Consider the following 17,801-nt stretch of genomic DNA (forward strand, 5'->3'; position numbering starts at 1 on the left):
AACTGAAATCTATAAGAGAAGTTCAAAGGACAAAGTCTGCAGACTTTTTAATGGGTCCCTAACGTGCTTTGTCGATGGCCATTATTTAAGGTTGAATTTAAATAATACTTCAAGATAAGTGCCCAAATAAATCAAATGATAACTGATTTATGATAATTACTTTATTAACAGATGTCTTTGAGCCAGTGTTTCCTTAGGACTTTTCTTATTTATGATTTCTTGTGTCTAGTTAGATCTCCCAACTGCCCACCCCATCTCACAATATCACAATATCAACAGCTCCCTCTAGTTTAGTAGCTCTTTATTCGATCATCTTTGTTTGCTGAAATCTAGTGGATCAAGCCAGGCATATAAACTAGTAACACGGAAGTGACGTTACGTGGTTTTTCGAAACAAACCACCTGTTTTTTCTTATTAAAGCCGGATGTCACAGAGGCTGAGCCAGTGTAACGCGTCTGTATGAGCGCTACTAAACCACAGAGCCTCGTCTTTTTGTAAACGCATCTTTCTTTGAGATTTTTAGTCGTATCTGTTGCAGTTAAATATTATAATGCAATATTTTATTGTGAAAAACAACGATGTGAGGCGTGATGAACCACAATATCCCAGTGGAATAGAAGTTAAGGTGTGCTCATGCACAGTCCTTTCTGTGCATGAGAGGCTTTAAGGTACGAGTCTGCATCGTCTGCATGATTGTGAGTGAAGATTCTTTGCTGAGCTCAGCTTTTCTTATCGTCTCGTTTACCATGACCCTTGTTTTTTATAGATTGAGTACTCAGCACGTGCGATCTGTATTACAGTTTTATGATTCCTAAATTTTGAGCGCAAACGCAGCTTCTTAAGAGATTTCAGAGAAATAATGTATCTCTTCACCTGAGCATCATCGGTCCACAACGCGGAAAAAGCTTCCCAAACTCTGCAGCTGAAGCTCTTTATGTGAAGTAAGTGCATTTGTTTGCATATATTAGCCCTCATGCAATATGAATATATTTTGACTTTAGTGAAGTGTTTTAACGTTAAGCACATTTTTCTTGCAGCCATTGAAGCTGCTCATAATTATCAGGCATGTCCCTTTCAGTTTCTTTTTGTATCAGCTTGCAAAAACTGTGTCGGCAGGCTTAACGTTCCTAATCTTTAACTCCTGACTGTCCATTTCAACATCACTCAGTAACAAAGCGCGAGACTTTCTTGTAGACTTTAAGTGTGTGTGTGTGTGTGTGTGTGTGTGTGTGTGTGTGTGTGTGTGTGTGTGTGAGACAGAGAGAGAGAGAAAGGGGGGGGCGACAACGGAGTACTGTACTTTCCGTTTATGTCCACTCGAAGATTGCTACATCACACAGAAAGAGAGACAGAGGAATCTATTCTGACATAGAGCTTTTGAGGCACTGCAGCACCTTTGTCTTCTCTCTGTGTTTCAACACTTGTGTTTTGACTTTTTGTTTTGGTTCAACAGAACATGAATATGAGTACAGATGGTCTGGATGTGAACAGTGGAATTGACTATGACCCTAACATTAACTATCACTATCAGATGAGCCTTTTGTGAAAAGAGGCAGTGAGGCGGTGTGGGTGGCACTGATGTATTTTCTTCTGTCCTGTTTATGTCTCCACAGTATATGGACATGGCACAGCTGCATGTGGAAACCGACGGAATCTTAAAGTCCGATGACTATTTGGAATATGGGCAGAACAACACCCGTGATTATGATTACGATGCAGCGAATACAGTGAATAACACTACAGTGTTTACAGTGTTTAACAGCACAGTGGATAATGTTCCTGTGGAAAGAGGCAGTGAGGCAGTGTGGGTCCCTGCTCTGTATGCTGTAGTGTTTTTTGTTGGAATCCTGGGAAATATTATTCTCCTGAGAGTTCTGGTTCAAAAAAGGAGACAGTGGAGCCTATCGGACACCTTTATTCTCCACCTGAGTTTTTTGGACATCCTCCTCCTGTTAATGCTGCCCTTCTGGGCTGCACAGACAAGTCAGCTTTGTGACTCGTTTTGGGGGATTTTCAGCCGGGTCTTTGGGGTTGTTTTCAAGGTAAGGACCAGATGTTGTGTGAAACAGAGACTGAAAGTGAAAACAAGACATTTTCAGTGAAGCTGTGAGAAAGCTGAACAGAGTCATTGTACTCAACATGATGACAGTGACATCCACTGAGTATTTAAAATTTATAAGGAAGAGAACAAGCTTAGAACAGCAGTTTAGAGTAGGACAGAAGTGAAAGGGAAGAAATAAAGTGTAATTTTTATAGATGTTAGAGGTTTGTGTCTTACACTAAAAGTTCTCCCTGTCTCCTTCTAGCTCAACTACTACTGTGGGATCTTTCTGCTGGTTTGCATCAGTCTTCAAAACTATCTGTCATCCATCCGTGGCATCCAGTTATATTCCCACGGGAGGTGCTGGTTAGTTCATATCAGCTGCCTGTTAGTCTGGCTTATCTCTGTCCTCCTCACTGCACCTGACTGGATTTTCCTGGTGGGTAAAAATAATTACACAGAAGATAATACTTGTGTTAATATCTACCCTCAATCTGGAACTGACTGGCAGTTGTGGTCACGCCTGCTACACCACATATTTGGCTTGGTGCTACCTGGACTCATGTTGATGATCTTTTGCTCACATATGCTACGGCGGCAGTGCAGCTGTAATGGCCTCCCAATCCCGAGAAATATCACCGTCATCCTGTCTCTGGTGGTCGTATTCTGTCTGTGTTGGATGCCGTACAACTTCATACTTATTGTGGACACTCTCCAGAACAGACTTCAGAAACATCTTAACGATTCACATGAAAGTTCTGAAAGTTCACTAAAAACCCTTCTCATGGTCACCTCTGCGTTAGGCTGCCTTCACGCCAGCCTGAGGCCTCTGCTGTATCTCGGCCTGTGTGGAAACTTCAGGCAACACTTACTGGCAATGCTGAGATGTAGTAAAACTGAACCAAAAGGCTCACTCTGGGATCTTGGTGTAGGCCAGAGACAGCAGCCTGATCACAGTCAGGATCAGCAGGAAGAGCTGGAACAGATGACGGCTGTAGAGAATCCGTTAGCTTAGTGAAGATGAACAGATTTTGACTCAGATGTAAGTAGAACAACTTTACACTCCTGAGAGGAAGTGAATTCAATTTCATGTCATGAGTTCAAGAGCTGGAGGATGTTATTCTGTGTAACTGACGAACAGATGTTTATATATAAAAAATGACTCTCACATTCCAGACATGCATCATGGTGACATATGTTCACCCAAAAGGGTTAAAAGTAGATATCTGTAAGTATCTGTACGATGAAGACGAAGAGCTGAAACAGATGATGGGTGTAGAGAACCAGTCAGTTTAGGGAAGATGAACAGAGAAACATACTCTTTCGTGAGAAAGCTCAGATGTGATCATGATGATGTTACTGTCATGGTACTGGGTCATTGACCCACAGCTTTGAGTTTATTTAGGTCCATGACGTATTTTGTAGAATGTGTTTTTGCAGTGTTTGGTCTCGTTCTTTCTTTATAGAGTTATTGCTATTCTTATGTTCAGTTTGAAGCCCTGATGCTAGTTTGTAGTCTATTGATTTTTTTTCCTTTCGGGTCCTGTTTGCCTTGGTATTGCCTCTGTGTGTCCTCCTCAGTATCTCCTGCATTATTTTGCCACCCAGTGGAGTCTGTCTTGTCTTGTTTATTTGCCTGTTTCCACAGGCATGTGGGCATCTGTGTGTGTGTCTGGTTTCCCTCACCCTCTCTGTCCCTCACTCTCTCACCCTTGTTCTGTGTCTCCCTAGTCGTGTCTCTGAGTCTCCCTTTGCTTACATGTCCTTGCCTGGGTGTCTATGTGAGTGTCACTTGTTGTTTTATTTTGACAGTACCTTATCTCATGTGTGTTATGTTCAGTTTGGCTTCCCTTGTTTTGTCAGTCAGATTTGTTCCTGATGTCTTTCCACCTGTTGTCCATCCTCTCCTAATCCGGTGTATTTAAGTCCTCAGATTGTTTCTGTTTGTTGTCCGTCTTTATGTTGGTCCTCCTGTCATGGAGCCTGAGGGGCAGCACTGGTAGTCGCCAGTATTTTTACATCTTGATTTCACTGTTGTAGCATGGGTACTGGGAATGTGCAGACAGGAGACCGGATGACAACAGCATGTAGTGTTGTTTGTTTTTGTTGGCAGATTTTAATCCTGCTCTAAATGTGTCTTATGCTTAAAACTGATTCACAAATATTTTAAAAAGAATTATAGTGGAATAGTATTTAACCTGACTAGCAATAAAATAAGTTTGCATTTAAAATGTTTACTTTTCTTTTGTTTACATAGCAGATTTTTGCTCAAAATGTGTGCTTATGTCTAAAACATTTTTTCTAATTTTGCACATATTACAGTGCACATTTCTAAGATTTTATATTTTTTTTAAAGTGTTAAGTCTTTTGTTTGTTTGGGGTTTTCTTTTTTGTTTTGTTTTGTTTTTTTACAGCTCAGCAAATTAAGATTCAGAAACTCACTAACATACAACCAAAACACCTTTTAGATCAATAATGGCATTTTCAAATTACATGCATTATTATTATGTCACTTAAATTAAGTGGAAACACTGTTATGTGCTTTGTGTTTTACAACCCTACATTCTTGTATATGATAACCTCAGAAAAGCTATAAGTCAGGAAAGGTAGCTGTGTTTGCACGCTGCAAAGTGGCTCTACTTTTAGCATCACACCTGCCACCATTTCCTTCAGAATGCACTGTCAAGATTCTTTCTGTGTCTCTAATATATCTCTTATATCTTCTGCAGATATGCTTTGATGTTAATTATTTCCTATATACCAAAATGTATCAAATAATAATAATTGTGAAATAAAAGGAAAAGGACACATAATGTTCAATGTGTGATGTGTATTTCTTTTCAGGGTCCACAACCAGCCTGATAAAACTGTGTTCTTTTAGCTGGAAACAAAGTAAAGCTCTTTGTTTTTCTTGGTGAATTTTTTATTATAGAAAATTGCATGCGTCTTCATGTTTACCTGACGTGCAAAAGAGCCCCAGGTTGGTACTGTCCCATGTCTAGACACAATGGGACAAGTGCATCAGGGTATTTGGCATTTAAACAAAACAAACAAGTTTAAAAACAAAAACAAAAAACGGCCATATCAAATACGCAGGCCCTTTAGGAAATAAGAGTGTGGGAAAATACCATATATATTGTAGAAAACTCCCTGACACAAAGTTTGGAGCTGAGATGTTCTGGGTATGATGATGGAAAGAGAAACCTCAGAAGAGGTTGTTATTTTTTTAATCTTCTGTACCTTATAGCTGACATCAGGTCTGGCTTGATTACAGAATTATGTCATTTAATTACACCTCAAATTATTTTTGAGGGGATTTCTTTACTCTTTTACTTAGAATGGTGAAAGTGTAGTCATACAAATGAGGTGGAGGAGAGACAAACATTACAGTAAGAAAGTAAAGGCTCAGACGAGGACGTACCAGCTTTTGAGCCTGAAAAGAGGGAACACGATGGCCTCCAAAGTCCATTGTGGGTAAGAAGTAGTGTACAAGCTAGGGCTCTGAAGTTGTGAAATTTGGTTTCTCAACTGGCATATACGCACTGACCTGTGCAGGGAATCAATCCAGTTTAAGTGTTGTTGAAAGTTAACTGACAAAGACGGGAGGCTCACAGTTCAAAACATTTTTATCATATATCCTATTAATCAAAGAGGATAAAGAAAGCAAGTGTGTGTGTGTGTGTGTGTGTGCCTGCGTATGCGTGCATGTGAGCCGTACAATTAATACTTGTTATTATGGATGGTATGGGTGGCAGCACATTGTTCATGCTAAGGCACCTTAAAAGCTTATATGTCTTCCTCTGAGCTTTCACCTTCCTGCTCTAATGTCTCGCCTTCCTCTACCTCATGACAGCAGTAAGTCTGACTTCCCTTCCACACTTTCAAGTAAAATCTGCTTCACCCTGCCCTCTGCTTTCTGAAGTGAGGACATATAGGTTGGAAATGGTGGTACATTTCTGAAATCCTATACATAACCACTAAGAGTTTCAAATTGAAGAAACAATTTGAGTTTTGGAAATAGAATCATAATATCAGCAAAACAATGTATCTGCTTCCCATCTGGACATAAAATGTGCACACTGCAATGCCCATCATTTTGAAAAGAAAGTCTATGTAGTCTGTTAGCTCAACCCCCCATAAATGTGTTGTTAATTGAAAGCCCTGGATATCACATTGACAGTACAGCAGGACTCATAGATAATATAAATGTCCCCAACAGAGGACAAAAATTAAATTCTGGGTTTCAGAGGATAATAAATGTGAGCATAATTTATTCTCAGAAGCCACTATAACTAGATAAAGTTAAGAAGACAAAGGACCACACATTGAACAACTGAGATGAAACACACTGAGTGCTGCATTGAGTTAAACTTGATATTTACAGTAAAGCTGGGATTCCTGTTTAGGACCTTTCTTTTAGAAAAAAAAGAAAAAACAGACCTTTGTGTCAAAATAGCAAAGTCAGATATAAAACAGTGCAACTAAATGAATGAACAAAGATATGGTCATTCATGAACATCACCAGGCTAAAAAAAAAGATAAAATCCTGTAAAGACCATGATACTACATACGTACTTACATGTATGGAACGCCACATGCACATCATCACGCATCGTTTGATTGCAATGGAGCGCCCTCTGCTGGATTTGGGTTAAACGGCAGACATCTAAACTTTTTGTTTTTAACCTTACACGTTGTATTAGCATGTTTACTCATTGACTTATTTCCCATTTTTCCAGAAAAAAATTAAAAACGAAGGATGGCTTGAAACTTTTTCAAAGTATTACATGTTATAAATATTCTGACACCTGCACCAACAAACAACAGCTGCATTCGTCTTGGCCACAGACTGCGGTAAACGACTTTTGAGCAGGTCATGTTAAAAATCAGTTTAATTAAAATAACTAATATGAAACTTACATTAGTGTCTCTTTCACAATTAAAGTTAGATTGGCATCATTTTGATATTTAGCTCTCTACTTCATTCTAATTATCTGCTACACTCTTGGGTTTGTTTAAATAGCATCATCATCACTTTATGAGTGGCGTTAGGTAACTCCAGCCGGCCAACCCATCTCACAATCTCAACAGCTCCCTCTAGTTTAGCAGCTATTTATGCGATGCTTTGTCTGTTTTGTTTCCTTCTTTTCAGAAGCCTGAATCAAGCCAGACGTCTAAAGGCGAGACACGGAAGTGAGTTGGGGGCCACCTTCAAAACAAACCACCTGTTTTTCCACATTAAACACGGAGGTCACAGAGAATTAGCCAGTGTCGCCACTGAAAGGTGTCTGTCTGAGCGCCGCAAAACCACAGAGCCTAGTCTTTTTCTTAAATTCTCTTTCTTTTGGATTTTCAGTCGTATCCGCTGTAGTATAATTATTATGCAGTATTTTATTTTGAAAAATAAAATATTGTGTTTCGCGTATTGTATTTTTTGACTGAAGTGGCAATTTGCGAGCGAGGTGACGTGTTATGAACCAAAACAAGTCGGTGGAGTAGAAATTAAAATGTTTATAATTCCTTTATGTGCGTGACACGTTTAAAGGTAGCAGTTTGTGTGCGGGGCGTGTCTCTGATAAGCGAACTACTGTGGTCAGCTCAGCTTTTTTTTTTTTACCGTCTCCTTCTAAGTTACGTCTGCTCGCCGGAGCGCTTATGTTTGTGGATCTACTTTCAGCGTATTGTTCTGTAATTACAGTTTTATGGTTCTATAATTTAACTGTGTTTGGTAGCTGTAAAGAACGCTATCGCGCGTTTTTCAGTTGTACTTGACAGGCGTCGGACAGCTGCGGGAGTTCGTCTGTGCTCCCTCCAAAAACACCCGACCGGTAGTCACCCTTTAAAACTGAGTGACCCGAGGTTGAAGCGGTAGGCTATGCGCGGGTCCTGTTTTTAGTATCATCGACCTACAGCGCGCAGAAAGCTTCTCAAACTCTACAGCCGAAGCTCTTTTTGTTTAGTACGTACGTTTATTTGCATATATCAGCCCTCCTATAATATGTATTTTAACATATGAACATTTTACTGGCAGCCATGAAAGTTACTGATAATTCTGTCTACTGTCTGTTTGCAATAACTGTGTGCGCAAGCTTAGCGTTCCTTATCCTTAACTCTTGACTCTTCTGGTTTTGTAGAAGCTTTATTTTAACAACGGTAAAAAGCAAAGCTGGGAGGCAATTTTATAGATTAAAAGTGTGTGTGTGTGTGTGTGTGTGTGTGTGTGTGTGTGTGTGTGTGCGTGTGTGTGTGTGTGTGTGCGTGTGTGTGTGTGTGTGTGACTAAGGAGAACTGTACTTTCCGTTTGTCAGCCCCACAATTGCTACATCACAACATGTGAGTTGTTGTATGTTTGTGCATTTACTATAAGCTGGGTTTACCAAAGGGAAATTTCAGGGAACTAACTTGACTTTTACCCAGAGAGAAAGAAAGAGAGGAATCTATTCTGACATAGAGCTTCTGAGGCACTGCAGCATTTTTGTCTGGTCTCAGTGTTTCAACATTTTTGTCTTCACAGTTCGCGAACATGGGTGATCTAGATGTGGATCTCGATGGAATATTTAAAGAGAATGTCACATTTCCTGAGGAGGACTATGAGTATGAGTATCCAGGGGATGAGTCTTTTGTGAAAAGAGGCAGTGAGGCAGTGTGGGTCCCTGCTCTGTACTCCATAGTGTTTGTTGTTGGAATCCTGGGAAATATTATTCTCCTGACAGTTCTGGTTCAAAAGAGGAGACTGTGGAGCATATCGGACACCTTTATTCTCCACCTGAGTATCGCGGACATCCTCCTCCTGTTAATGCTGCCCTTCTGGGCTGCACAGACAAGTCAGCCTTGTGACTGGTCATTGGGCATTTTCAGCCAGATCTTTGGAGTCGTTTTCAAGGTAAGGACTAGATGTTGTGTGGATCAGATAGAGACTGAAAATAAAAGCAAGACATTTTCTGTGAAGCTGTGAGAAAGTTATTTTTGTTTTGCTGTACTCCATCATTTTTCTGCTGAATTTAGTTTCTTGGCAGAACGTGCAGAACAGAGTCATTGTACTCAACAGGATGACAGTGACATCCACTGAGTATTTAACATTTTTAAGGAAGAGAACAAGCTTAGAACAGCAGTTTAGAGTAGGACAGATGTGAAAGGGAAGAAATGAAGTGTAATTTTTATAGAAGTTAGAGGTTTGTGTCTTACACTAAAAGTTCTCCCTGTCTTCTTCTAGCTCAACTACTACTGTGGGGTCTTTCTGCTGTTTTGCATCAGTCTTCAAAACTACCTCTCTGCCATCCATGGCATCCAGTTATATTCCCACGAGAAGCCCTTCTTTGTTCACATCAGCTGCCTGTCAGTCTGGCTTATCTCTGTCATCCTCACCGTACCTGACTGGATTTTCCTGGGGGCTAAAAAGGACTCCACAGAAGAGAAAACATGTGTTCACATCTATCCTCAATCTGGAACTGACTGGCAGTTGTGGTCACGCCTGTTCCACCACATATTTGGCTTGGTGCTACCTGCGTTCATGCTGATAATCTTCTCACATATGCTATGGCAGCAGTGCAGCTCTAATGGGGCCCGAAGGCAGAGAAATGTCACCGTCATCCTGTCTCTGGTGGTCGTATTCTGTCTGTGTTGGGTGCCGTACAACTTCATATTTTTTTTGGACACTGTCCAGAACAGACTTCAGAAACATCCTGATGATTTACATAAAAGCTCTGAAGGTTCACTAAAAACCCTTCTCATGGTCACCTCTGCATTAGGCTGCCTTCACGCCAGCTTGAGGCCTCTGCTGTATCTCGGCCTGTGTGGAAACTTCAGGCAACACTTACTGGCCATGCTGAGATGTAATAAAACTGAACCAGAAGGCTCACTCTGGGATCTTGGTGTAGGCCAGAGACAGCAGCCTGATCACAGTCAGGTTCAGCAGGAAGAGCTGAAACAGATGACGGATGCAGAGAATCCGTTACCTTAGTGAAGATGAACATACTCTCTTGCGACTCAAGTGTGAGATGAGCAACTTTACACTCCTGAGAGGAAGTGAATTCAGTTTCATGTCATGAGTTCAAGGGGTGGAGGACTTGTTTCTGCGTAACTGACAAGCAGATGTTTATATATAAAAATGACTCTCACATTCCACACATGCATCATGGTGACATATGCTCACCCAAAAGGGTTAAAACAGATGTCTGTATTTTATTTTTGAATTATTTAAAATAAAGGTATTTCGTTTTTTATGATTAGTAAAACATTTGTGTTGTCAATTAACAGTTTTCAACACAGTTATCGTAAAGCTAATATCATAATCTTTGAAATTCAGTGTAATGCAAGTTGTTACCTCTGGCAGTGTTATTGACATCGTATGTTAAACAGTCCCAAACAGTTTATAACTTTAACACCATTAAAACAATTCAGTGTTTAAGCTTTCTCTCTATCTGCTCTCTTTGACTTGTCTTGAAGCAGTAAATCCCGAGATTGCGTAATGACATGTCAGTGTGTGATTGCTTTGCAGTTAAGGAATTTCCCCTCAGGCCAGTTTACTTAACTTTAAAAATCATTGTTACTGGGAATGTACAAATGTGACACAGGAAGAAAAGAAAAAAAAGTAGTGATGTCATCAGTCAGGTGACAGAGCACAACGGTGGAGGAGGGGTGCTGCACCCTTTTCATAGCTTTCTATTTACAGTCATCTGAAGACGTGTCTGTGTTTAGTAGGAAGAACTGTGTGAGGCTTTGTGAACAGAGCCAGCTGACGGAAAACCAGCAGACCAGTATGTGGGAGAAGAACGGAAATTAGAGAAGATAAAAACTTATTGTGATGATAATAGTCTGTGTTGTGCTGCACACACCCAAAAAAGCCTGTGGTTTTATGCTTTCACACTGCCCAGCACGTCGTGACCTGCCATGCTTGCCTGGTTTCAAATCCTAACAATCTTGAGAAATGTAACTATGTTCAAAAATAAATGTACTTTCAGTACTGAGTGTTCTTCTGAAAACTCGCTGTACAGTAATTTCACACTTGAAAATATTCAGTTTCCTCGTTTCGACGCACTCCTTCCTCTCTTTAGTGTTTTGTGACTCTAGAGAGTCTGTAAGAGCGCATGATGCAATAAAAGAAATGGTGGTTGTCAAAAGCAGCAGAAACATTCTTCATGTTTAAGATGTGGTTTACAGTTTTCAGCTGCACCTCAAGCATTATTTCCTGCTTCAGCTTATCTGGCAACTAAGATAGAGAAAACCAGCTAATTAGGTCTTTTGTTTAATGAGTAACAAATCTGGTATGAGCATCAACATAATCTTTAGGAATAGAGTCCAAAAGAGAAAGAGAAAGTCTTTGTATAGAACTTGATCAAATGTAAGCACATTTAGCAAAAATACTATATGATTAACACAAATCCAGGGCTAGTTGACCCTGTTTGGCTGTGTTTGCAGACAGTGTCTTTAATCCACCTTACTCTCTGTTGCTTTAAGACTGAAATGTTTATAGTGTAGACATTATGACTGTGGTTGGGATGATCTTAGCACTGCTGCCATCAGCCTGCTATTGTCAGATATTTGCCTTTCACGTAATTATGAAAACAAAAGCAGTCCTGTCATTGTCCACATGTTTTTCTGAATGTCGGTCATGTGCATGTCAGTTGTTTTGGAGAAGTGAGTCACATGTCACATTATATCTCATTGTTTCCATCTGTTACGTAAGATCTCTGTCACCGAGCCAGTGCGTCTGCCCTTCATTTTTATGGTTTCAGTTTCCAGTTAAAAACATGTGAGCTGTTTTTACAAAAACTGCTGGATGTGAGTTTAAATTTTTCTCTATCATTCTTACATGCATTCTTCATCTGTTTGCCAAAATAGGTCGTGAACTTAACTTAAAAGCTTCTCCTCGGTTTACACAGGCCATTATAAAAATTTTATATATACAGAAAAAAAGAGGGAAGAAATAGACCAAAATGTTGCGCAGTCTTCTGTCACGTCAGTCGACATGTACTGAGTAAAGACTTCATGAGCAGAAGACAAACAAGTCACACAGTGGTTTCATAACGTGATTTGAATGCTGCTTTTTTTGTTTAGATAATGCTTAAAGCAGGTAGAAATAAGCAAATAATGCATGTAATAATGCAGCTTTTTTTATCTTTGCAGGCTCCTCTCCTGCACTGAACTCTATACTGTAAACATTAAATATTGGGAGTCATTATAATAAGTAGAGTTATGGTATGTTGTAAACAGGAAAGTTCCCTTCAGCTCAATAAGATTGTAGAGCAGCATCTATACTGACAACCAATAAACTAACCAAAACAATAATTTACTCTTTTTTTTTTTGTTCTTTTAAAAAAATGTTTTTTACACGTTTATTTTGTCAGCAATTGTAACAGTTATTTCTCTGGTTTTACTTTTTATTTATTTAGCAACAAAATTGTTATTACCACAAATATAAACTCTGGGAAATAAAATTCCTCAAAAAAGAGTCAAAAGCTTTTACTGAGGAGTAGCATTTTTGATTTAACTACCTATAAACTCACCAACAAACATGTTCACTCATTTAAGTGTTCATTTTACGTTTTTATTTTACTTTTGCTTTGAAGTTTTGTTAAAAATGTGTGTTTTATGTCTAAAATTGCTTTTTAGAAACATGTTCTAACAGACCTCTGATTTTGAATTTTCCAAACTGTTAAGTTTTTTTATACAGCTCAGAAAAACAGTTTGTTTAACATAAAAACATTAAGATAATAGAACGTTGTATAACAGTAAGAGTAATGGCCTTCATTATGGTTTTAAAATCACCAGCGATAGACAACATTTCCAAACTGCATGCATTATAGGCCACAGAAATTATGCAATCCCACACACAAAAACAGCTGAAGTAATTCTGGGAAGTAATTATAGACCTATGCATACATTAATTATACTTGTATAGGAGAGCCACAGAGAGTCAAGTCAGCAAAAGTAGCAGTGTCAATGCCTGTAATTTAAGCCTCACACCTCATCTTTCTTGCGGTGTGGACTGGAAAGAATCTCTCTGCATGTCTATTATATCTCTTTAAATCCACTACAGATTTGCTTTCTTGTTAATTAATTCCATATATTTCAAAATGTAGTAAATATCCATATTGTTTACAGTAATTTTGTTGGTTGCTTTTAAAATGCCATTTTGAAGTAATGTAAATAAAGTGTGTGTAGTAAATTTGAATTTTGAAAGATGTGGTGCCTGAATGTTCATTGGGTTGACTTTTGCTTTGTCAACTATGTGAAGTTTTTAAAACAACATTTCATTACTTTAAACATTTTTTGCGCAAATAAAAAAAATATTTGTCTGTAAAAGTGAATTTAGCCTTTAAACCTGAGAGTAAAATCCTCATCTAATGGTGCTTTCCAGAAGTATTCCAAGAGAATATATATCCCTGGGTGTAAATCCTGACATTTTCAAAAGCAGCCTATATAAACAGGAACAAACCCAACTTAAAACGACTGGGTCCCCGCATAACACCAGTGGGTCCTTCCTATTTAAAGAACTGCTTTCAGTCAGTCAGAATTCTCTGTAACATCAACTAAAACTTTACACTTTGTACCAGAGACTACAGTTGTGATTGGAAGTTTATATAAATTCATCATGAGGATGAACTTGACAGTAATTTTGGACAGGGAGAATTCTGGCTCCTAAAGAAAGAAAGAAAGAATCAATGAAGAAATCAATCAATCAATGGCCCTCATTTTGGAGCTCCATCTATTATCATGGGGTGAGCATGACCATGAGAAAAGGTGTAGGGGAAAGCAGTGCTCTACTTACACTGTATTTAATGAAGGTGGGGTGCTGCTGCCTTCAACTGAGGACATAGCCAGACCGTGGAAGAAATACTTAGAGGAGCTCCTTAATCTGGCTGAGTGTTCTTTAGAGGAAGCATGGTCAGGGGGAACAATTCACCTATGATTTGTTTGATGATTTGAAACATTTAAGTCTGACATGAACACTGTTTCCCTGCTCAGGAGCTGACGCCGGAACTTCTCACTCACAAAAGCATACAGGATGGGATTGAGGCAGCAGTGAATGAAACCCACACAGGTGGTCACTGTCTTTGCTTTCTCCAGAGATGTTGTGTCTGAACAAGTTTCATTACTGATATCAAAATTAAACGTTTCCACTAAGAGCGTGATGTTGTACGGGGTCCAGCAGATAAAGAAAACCACCACCACAGCCACAATAACTTTAAAAGCTCTCTGCTTTTGATGGCTCTGGGCACCACACCTCAGCTGATGCAAAATGCGGGAGTAGCAGAACATCATGATGGCTGAAGGAAGTGCAAAGCCAACTATTAGGTAAATCATGCGTGATGCCAACCTCCAATTATATACTGCTTGCTCACGAAATTTGTAATAATTGGGAACACACTCTTTTCTGCCTCGTCTATCATCAAACACATCTTCTAAAAAGATCCAGTCAGTGATGGAAAGAAGCAGGGAAAAGAACCACACCATCAGACAGCTGGCCTGAACAACCCAAGGCTTCTTTCTTGAGTACATCTGTGTAGCATGGACGATGGACAGGTAGCGGTCCAGACTGATGCAGGCCAGGAGAAGGATCCCACTGTAGAAGTTAATCTAAAGAAATCAATGAAAGACAAGACACTTCTGCTAAATTAATTGAAAGTACAGATATTTTCACTGCATCTTTACTTCAGCACAATACTTACTGTAAAAACACTTCCACTGATCTTGCAAAGGGGAGTACCAAATGTCCATCCGTCACTTTGGACATACTGTGCAGCCCAGATGGGCAGCGTCACCAGCATCAGGATATCTGCCACTCCCAGATTGAAGATGAAGGTATCTGTCGCACTCCAGGTCTTCCTACTCCGAACCAGTATCCTCAACAGCAATCCGTTCCCAAGTAGACCAACAACAAACACCACAGAGTACAGAACTGGTATGAACACGGCTTCAAAATTCACATTCTCAGTCAGGCTGCAAATATCACCCCCTTCATAAGAGATGTTCCTGTCTGAATAGTTATAGTTCTCGTAGAAATCAGACCAGTCAAGGTCCTCCCCTGTCACTGTAATCTTTTCATCTTCCATCATCTGTGGACAGACAGAGAAAAGGACGCAAATTTTCACTTTTACTTGTGGTTTTCAACCACATGGTAGATCATGTTTTCTGTATTTTTTGTTTTCTGTATTTAGTTTTTTGTTTGTTTGTTTGTTTTTAATGCATGCCTTTAAAAAAGCTGCTGCATTAGATATTCCGTGCCTTCCAGTTAAAGTAGTTGGAAACACTACTAATATTTTCCAGGTAAAGAACACATTGTTGTTGTTGTTTTAATAGATAATATTTTAACAGTGAGGACAGGGTAAAAAAAAAAAACACAGAAACTGGATACATAAAGCTTTGCTTTGTATGGTTTATTCATTTATTTATTTTTATTAACTGAATTACTTGTACCAATCAACAAAAGACAGTGTCAACCATTTCAGTCATACTATTGGTTTATTTTTTAATTTCTTAATTTCTTTTAACTGTTTTGTATTCAATCTTCTTCTTCTTTTATTTATGGTGGTACAATTTAGGGAAGAGAAACTGATATACACCAACCAAAAGGAAGCATGTAAATTCACATTTTGCAAGAAATTAAGAGTCAGGTGGCTCTAGACATTAGTGTGTCGTAAACATAATGTCATAAACGTACTGAATGTTAAAAAAAATTAAAGGAAAATATCACTCTTCACGTCACATCACAGTTTAATATGCTGTAGTTTGTCACTGAGAACTGAAGGTGTGTATACAAACAGAAAAACAATCCAGTAAAGAAAAACATACACCCCTCTGCATCAAATCAATTCAATTTGTGATCATTTAGTAAATTCTTAAACGCATAATTAATTAATGTAAACAGAGAGTGGTCAATGTAGTTAAAATGCATAATAGGATGTTGACCAAAATTTAAGAATAATGACATACTCGTGAAAAATTAGAAATAGCCAGTATAGAATGATAAAAAATACAAATAATTCAATAATTCAATAATATAGGCATAAAATAAAAACATACCAAAGTAGAAGTCTCTAATATCGTAGATAATAAAAATGTGTCCAGAGCTCTACCTCCAGCAGTGCCGATAAAAGCATCTAAATCGGTTAAAGAGGAAGCTCGCACAAAAACAAAACCAAAACAAACTCCTCCACTTTACTAGGCACATTATGAGCCAGCATTTGATGTTTTTATATAAAATTATTAACTTTGTTTTGAAAAAAGTATTTTTGTAAAAAATAATAACAATACTTTTAAATTTTATTTGTATGTTTTATTTTGTATTTATTCTTTTTTTTAAGATGCTGAAAATGTAGCTTACAACTGCACTTCATATATTTAAATTGTGATTTTAAGATGTCTGGAACTAACTACAGCAGAGATAACTGAGCCCATTTACAAATTTGCTGTAAAGCTGTAAGATTTCCTCATTGTTGCCCTTCCATTTTTGTTATTAATGTGAATATATGATATAAAATTTTATAGGATCAGTGTGTAAGTGGTGGTTCCACTGTACACATTTCTGTGAAATCAGGCACAAAACCTAAAAACACTCATCAGATTCATTTTGAAGTTATGTTTCAGACTTTTTTAGGAATTAAAAGACTTAGAGTTTTAGTCTATAAGTGTTATCAATATGTTATTAACATTTGAATAAAGTTATTTTATTTAGATTTTTTTTTTTTTTTTTGCTTTCTTTTGCTTTGCTTTTTTGCTTTTTCTCTGTCAAATAAAGAAAATTAAACAAATTAGTCAACTGGTGTCAAATTGAAACTGAAACCTAGAAACTAGAATTTAGCAACCGTTTGATGGTTTTTTTTTCTAAACTCTCTTTCGGTTTTGATAGCTGCCCTTGTATAACTTTAACGATCATTAAGTCAGTAAGATTTCTTTAACTGGCCTTTTGATCCTGTGGGTGTACTGTATAAAAAAACTATAAAAACTGACTTGTTTGTGTTATTTGGAATAATGATTCTGTATTTGAACACATATAAAACATAAATCAATGTGCAAAATAATGTATCATAAAACACATGTTGTATAAAACCTTTTTAAGGAGAAATAGTAGCTCTCTACAATAATAAAGCATGTTGTATGGGGGTTTTTTTGCCTTCGTGTTCATCTACATTAGTTTGTAAGCTCAGTCAGGATTTGTTTTATTGTCTTTTTCAGAGACACTATATTGCCAAAAGTATTCTCTCACCCATCTAATTTATTGAATTCAGCTGTTCTGGTAGCTTCCACGGCCATAGGTGTATAAATCAGGCAGCTTGGCCTGCAGACTGCTTCTACAAGTATTTGTGAAAGAATGGCTCGCTCTCAGGAGCTCAGTGGACATCGGTGTGGTATTGTGATAGGATGCCATCTGTGCAACAAGTCAAGTTGTGAAATTTCCTCACTATTAAATATTCCACAGTCAGTTGTCAGTGGTATTATAACAAAGTGGAAGTGATTGAGAACAGCAGCCACAAAGAGGTAACCCACCTAAAATCACAAAGTGGGCTCTGCGCTTGGGTATGGGTTCGTGAACCTTCTGCAGAGTCAATCAATATAGACCTCCAAACTTCATGTGGCCTTCAGATTAGCTCAAGAAAGCTTCATGTAATGTATTTACACTAGTGTGAAAATATGTATATGAGTAATTGCATATGAGAGCATGAGGGTGGGAATGGATGTTTGTATCTGTGTGTGCCTGTTTGTTTGTGTCTATATGTCAGGTCGGGTATCAGACGCCACCTCTCTAGGGACATCTCAG

At 38.4% G+C, this 17,801-nt stretch overlaps 3 protein-coding genes across 8 annotated transcripts; 2 read left to right on the plus strand and 1 right to left on the minus strand.

Moving 5' to 3' along the window:
* Positions 1–434: 434 nt before the first annotated feature.
* LOC146377985 (C-X-C chemokine receptor type 3-like) lies at positions 435–4,854 on the plus strand. 3 transcript variants are annotated; one of them, XM_084945040.1, is made up of 4 exons: positions 435–668; positions 767–941; positions 1,614–2,042; positions 2,307–4,854. In XM_084945040.1, exons 3-4 carry the CDS (start codon positions 1,617–1,619, stop codon positions 3,054–3,056), a joined length of 1,176 nt encoding a protein of 391 aa, XP_084801166.1. In that variant the 5' UTR covers positions 435–668; positions 767–941; positions 1,614–1,616; the 3' UTR covers positions 3,057–4,854. The 3 variants fall into 3 exon arrangements, with proteins under 3 accessions (XP_084801166.1, XP_084801165.1, XP_084801167.1); XM_084945039.1 differs by having other exon boundaries at positions 435–941; XM_084945041.1 differs by lacking the exons at positions 435–668; positions 767–941 and adding an exon at positions 1,382–1,529 and having other exon boundaries at positions 1,765–2,042.
* Positions 4,855–7,480: 2,626 nt separating this feature from the next.
* On the plus strand, positions 7,481–10,448 carry LOC146377986 (C-X-C chemokine receptor type 3-like). Of its 4 annotated transcripts, none has more exons than XM_084944653.1 (3): positions 7,481–7,527; positions 8,556–8,924; positions 9,255–10,448. In XM_084944653.1, exons 2-3 carry the CDS (start codon positions 8,565–8,567, stop codon positions 9,999–10,001), a joined length of 1,107 nt encoding a protein of 368 aa, XP_084800779.1. In that variant the 5' UTR covers positions 7,481–7,527; positions 8,556–8,564; the 3' UTR covers positions 10,002–10,448. The 4 variants fall into 4 exon arrangements, with proteins under 4 accessions (XP_084800779.1, XP_084800776.1, XP_084800775.1 ...); XM_084944650.1 differs by having other exon boundaries at positions 7,486–8,000; XM_084944649.1 differs by having other exon boundaries at positions 7,486–7,729.
* Positions 10,449–12,353: 1,905 nt separating this feature from the next.
* LOC146377987 (C-X-C chemokine receptor type 3-like) lies at positions 12,354–15,479 on the minus strand. Its single transcript, XM_084944654.1, has 2 exons — positions 14,713–15,479; positions 12,354–14,620 (listed from the first exon to the last, which is right to left on the minus strand). The coding sequence occupies exons 1-2, from the start codon at positions 15,097–15,099 to the stop codon at positions 13,943–13,945; spliced, it is 1,065 nt and encodes a 354-aa protein (XP_084800780.1). The 5' UTR covers positions 15,100–15,479; the 3' UTR covers positions 12,354–13,942.
* Between the last annotated feature and the right edge of the window lie 2,322 nt (positions 15,480–17,801).

The sequence above is a fragment of the Perissodus microlepis genome, chromosome 11, assembly GCF_051167445.1.
Source record: "Perissodus microlepis isolate ML-2025 ecotype Zambia chromosome 11, ASM5116744v1, whole genome shotgun sequence".
In the NCBI taxonomy this organism is placed as follows: domain Eukaryota; kingdom Metazoa; phylum Chordata; class Actinopteri; order Cichliformes; family Cichlidae; genus Perissodus; species Perissodus microlepis.

Coding starts and splice junctions, on each gene's coding strand:
- LOC146377987 (XM_084944654.1), bottom strand. CDS start 15,099: ATGATGGAAGATGAAAAGATTACAGTGACAGGGGAGGACCTTGACTGG. Junction 14,621..14,712: donor TCAGTGGAAGTGTTTTTACA/GTAAGTATTGTG, acceptor TGATTTCTTTAG/ATTAACTTCTACAGTGGGAT.
- LOC146377986 (XM_084944649.1), top strand. CDS start 7,697: ATGTTTGTGGATCTACTTTCAGCGTATTGTTCT. Junction 7,730..8,555: donor TACTTTCAGCGTATTGTTCT/GTAATTACAGTT, acceptor TTGTCTTCACAG/TTCGCGAACATGGGTGATCT. Junction 8,925..9,254: donor TCTTTGGAGTCGTTTTCAAG/GTAAGGACTAGA, acceptor GTCTTCTTCTAG/CTCAACTACTACTGTGGGGT.
- LOC146377985 (XM_084945039.1), top strand. CDS start 1,617: ATGGACATGGCACAGCTGCATGTGGAAACCGACGGAATCTTAAAGTCC. Junction 2,043..2,306: donor TCTTTGGGGTTGTTTTCAAG/GTAAGGACCAGA, acceptor GTCTCCTTCTAG/CTCAACTACTACTGTGGGAT.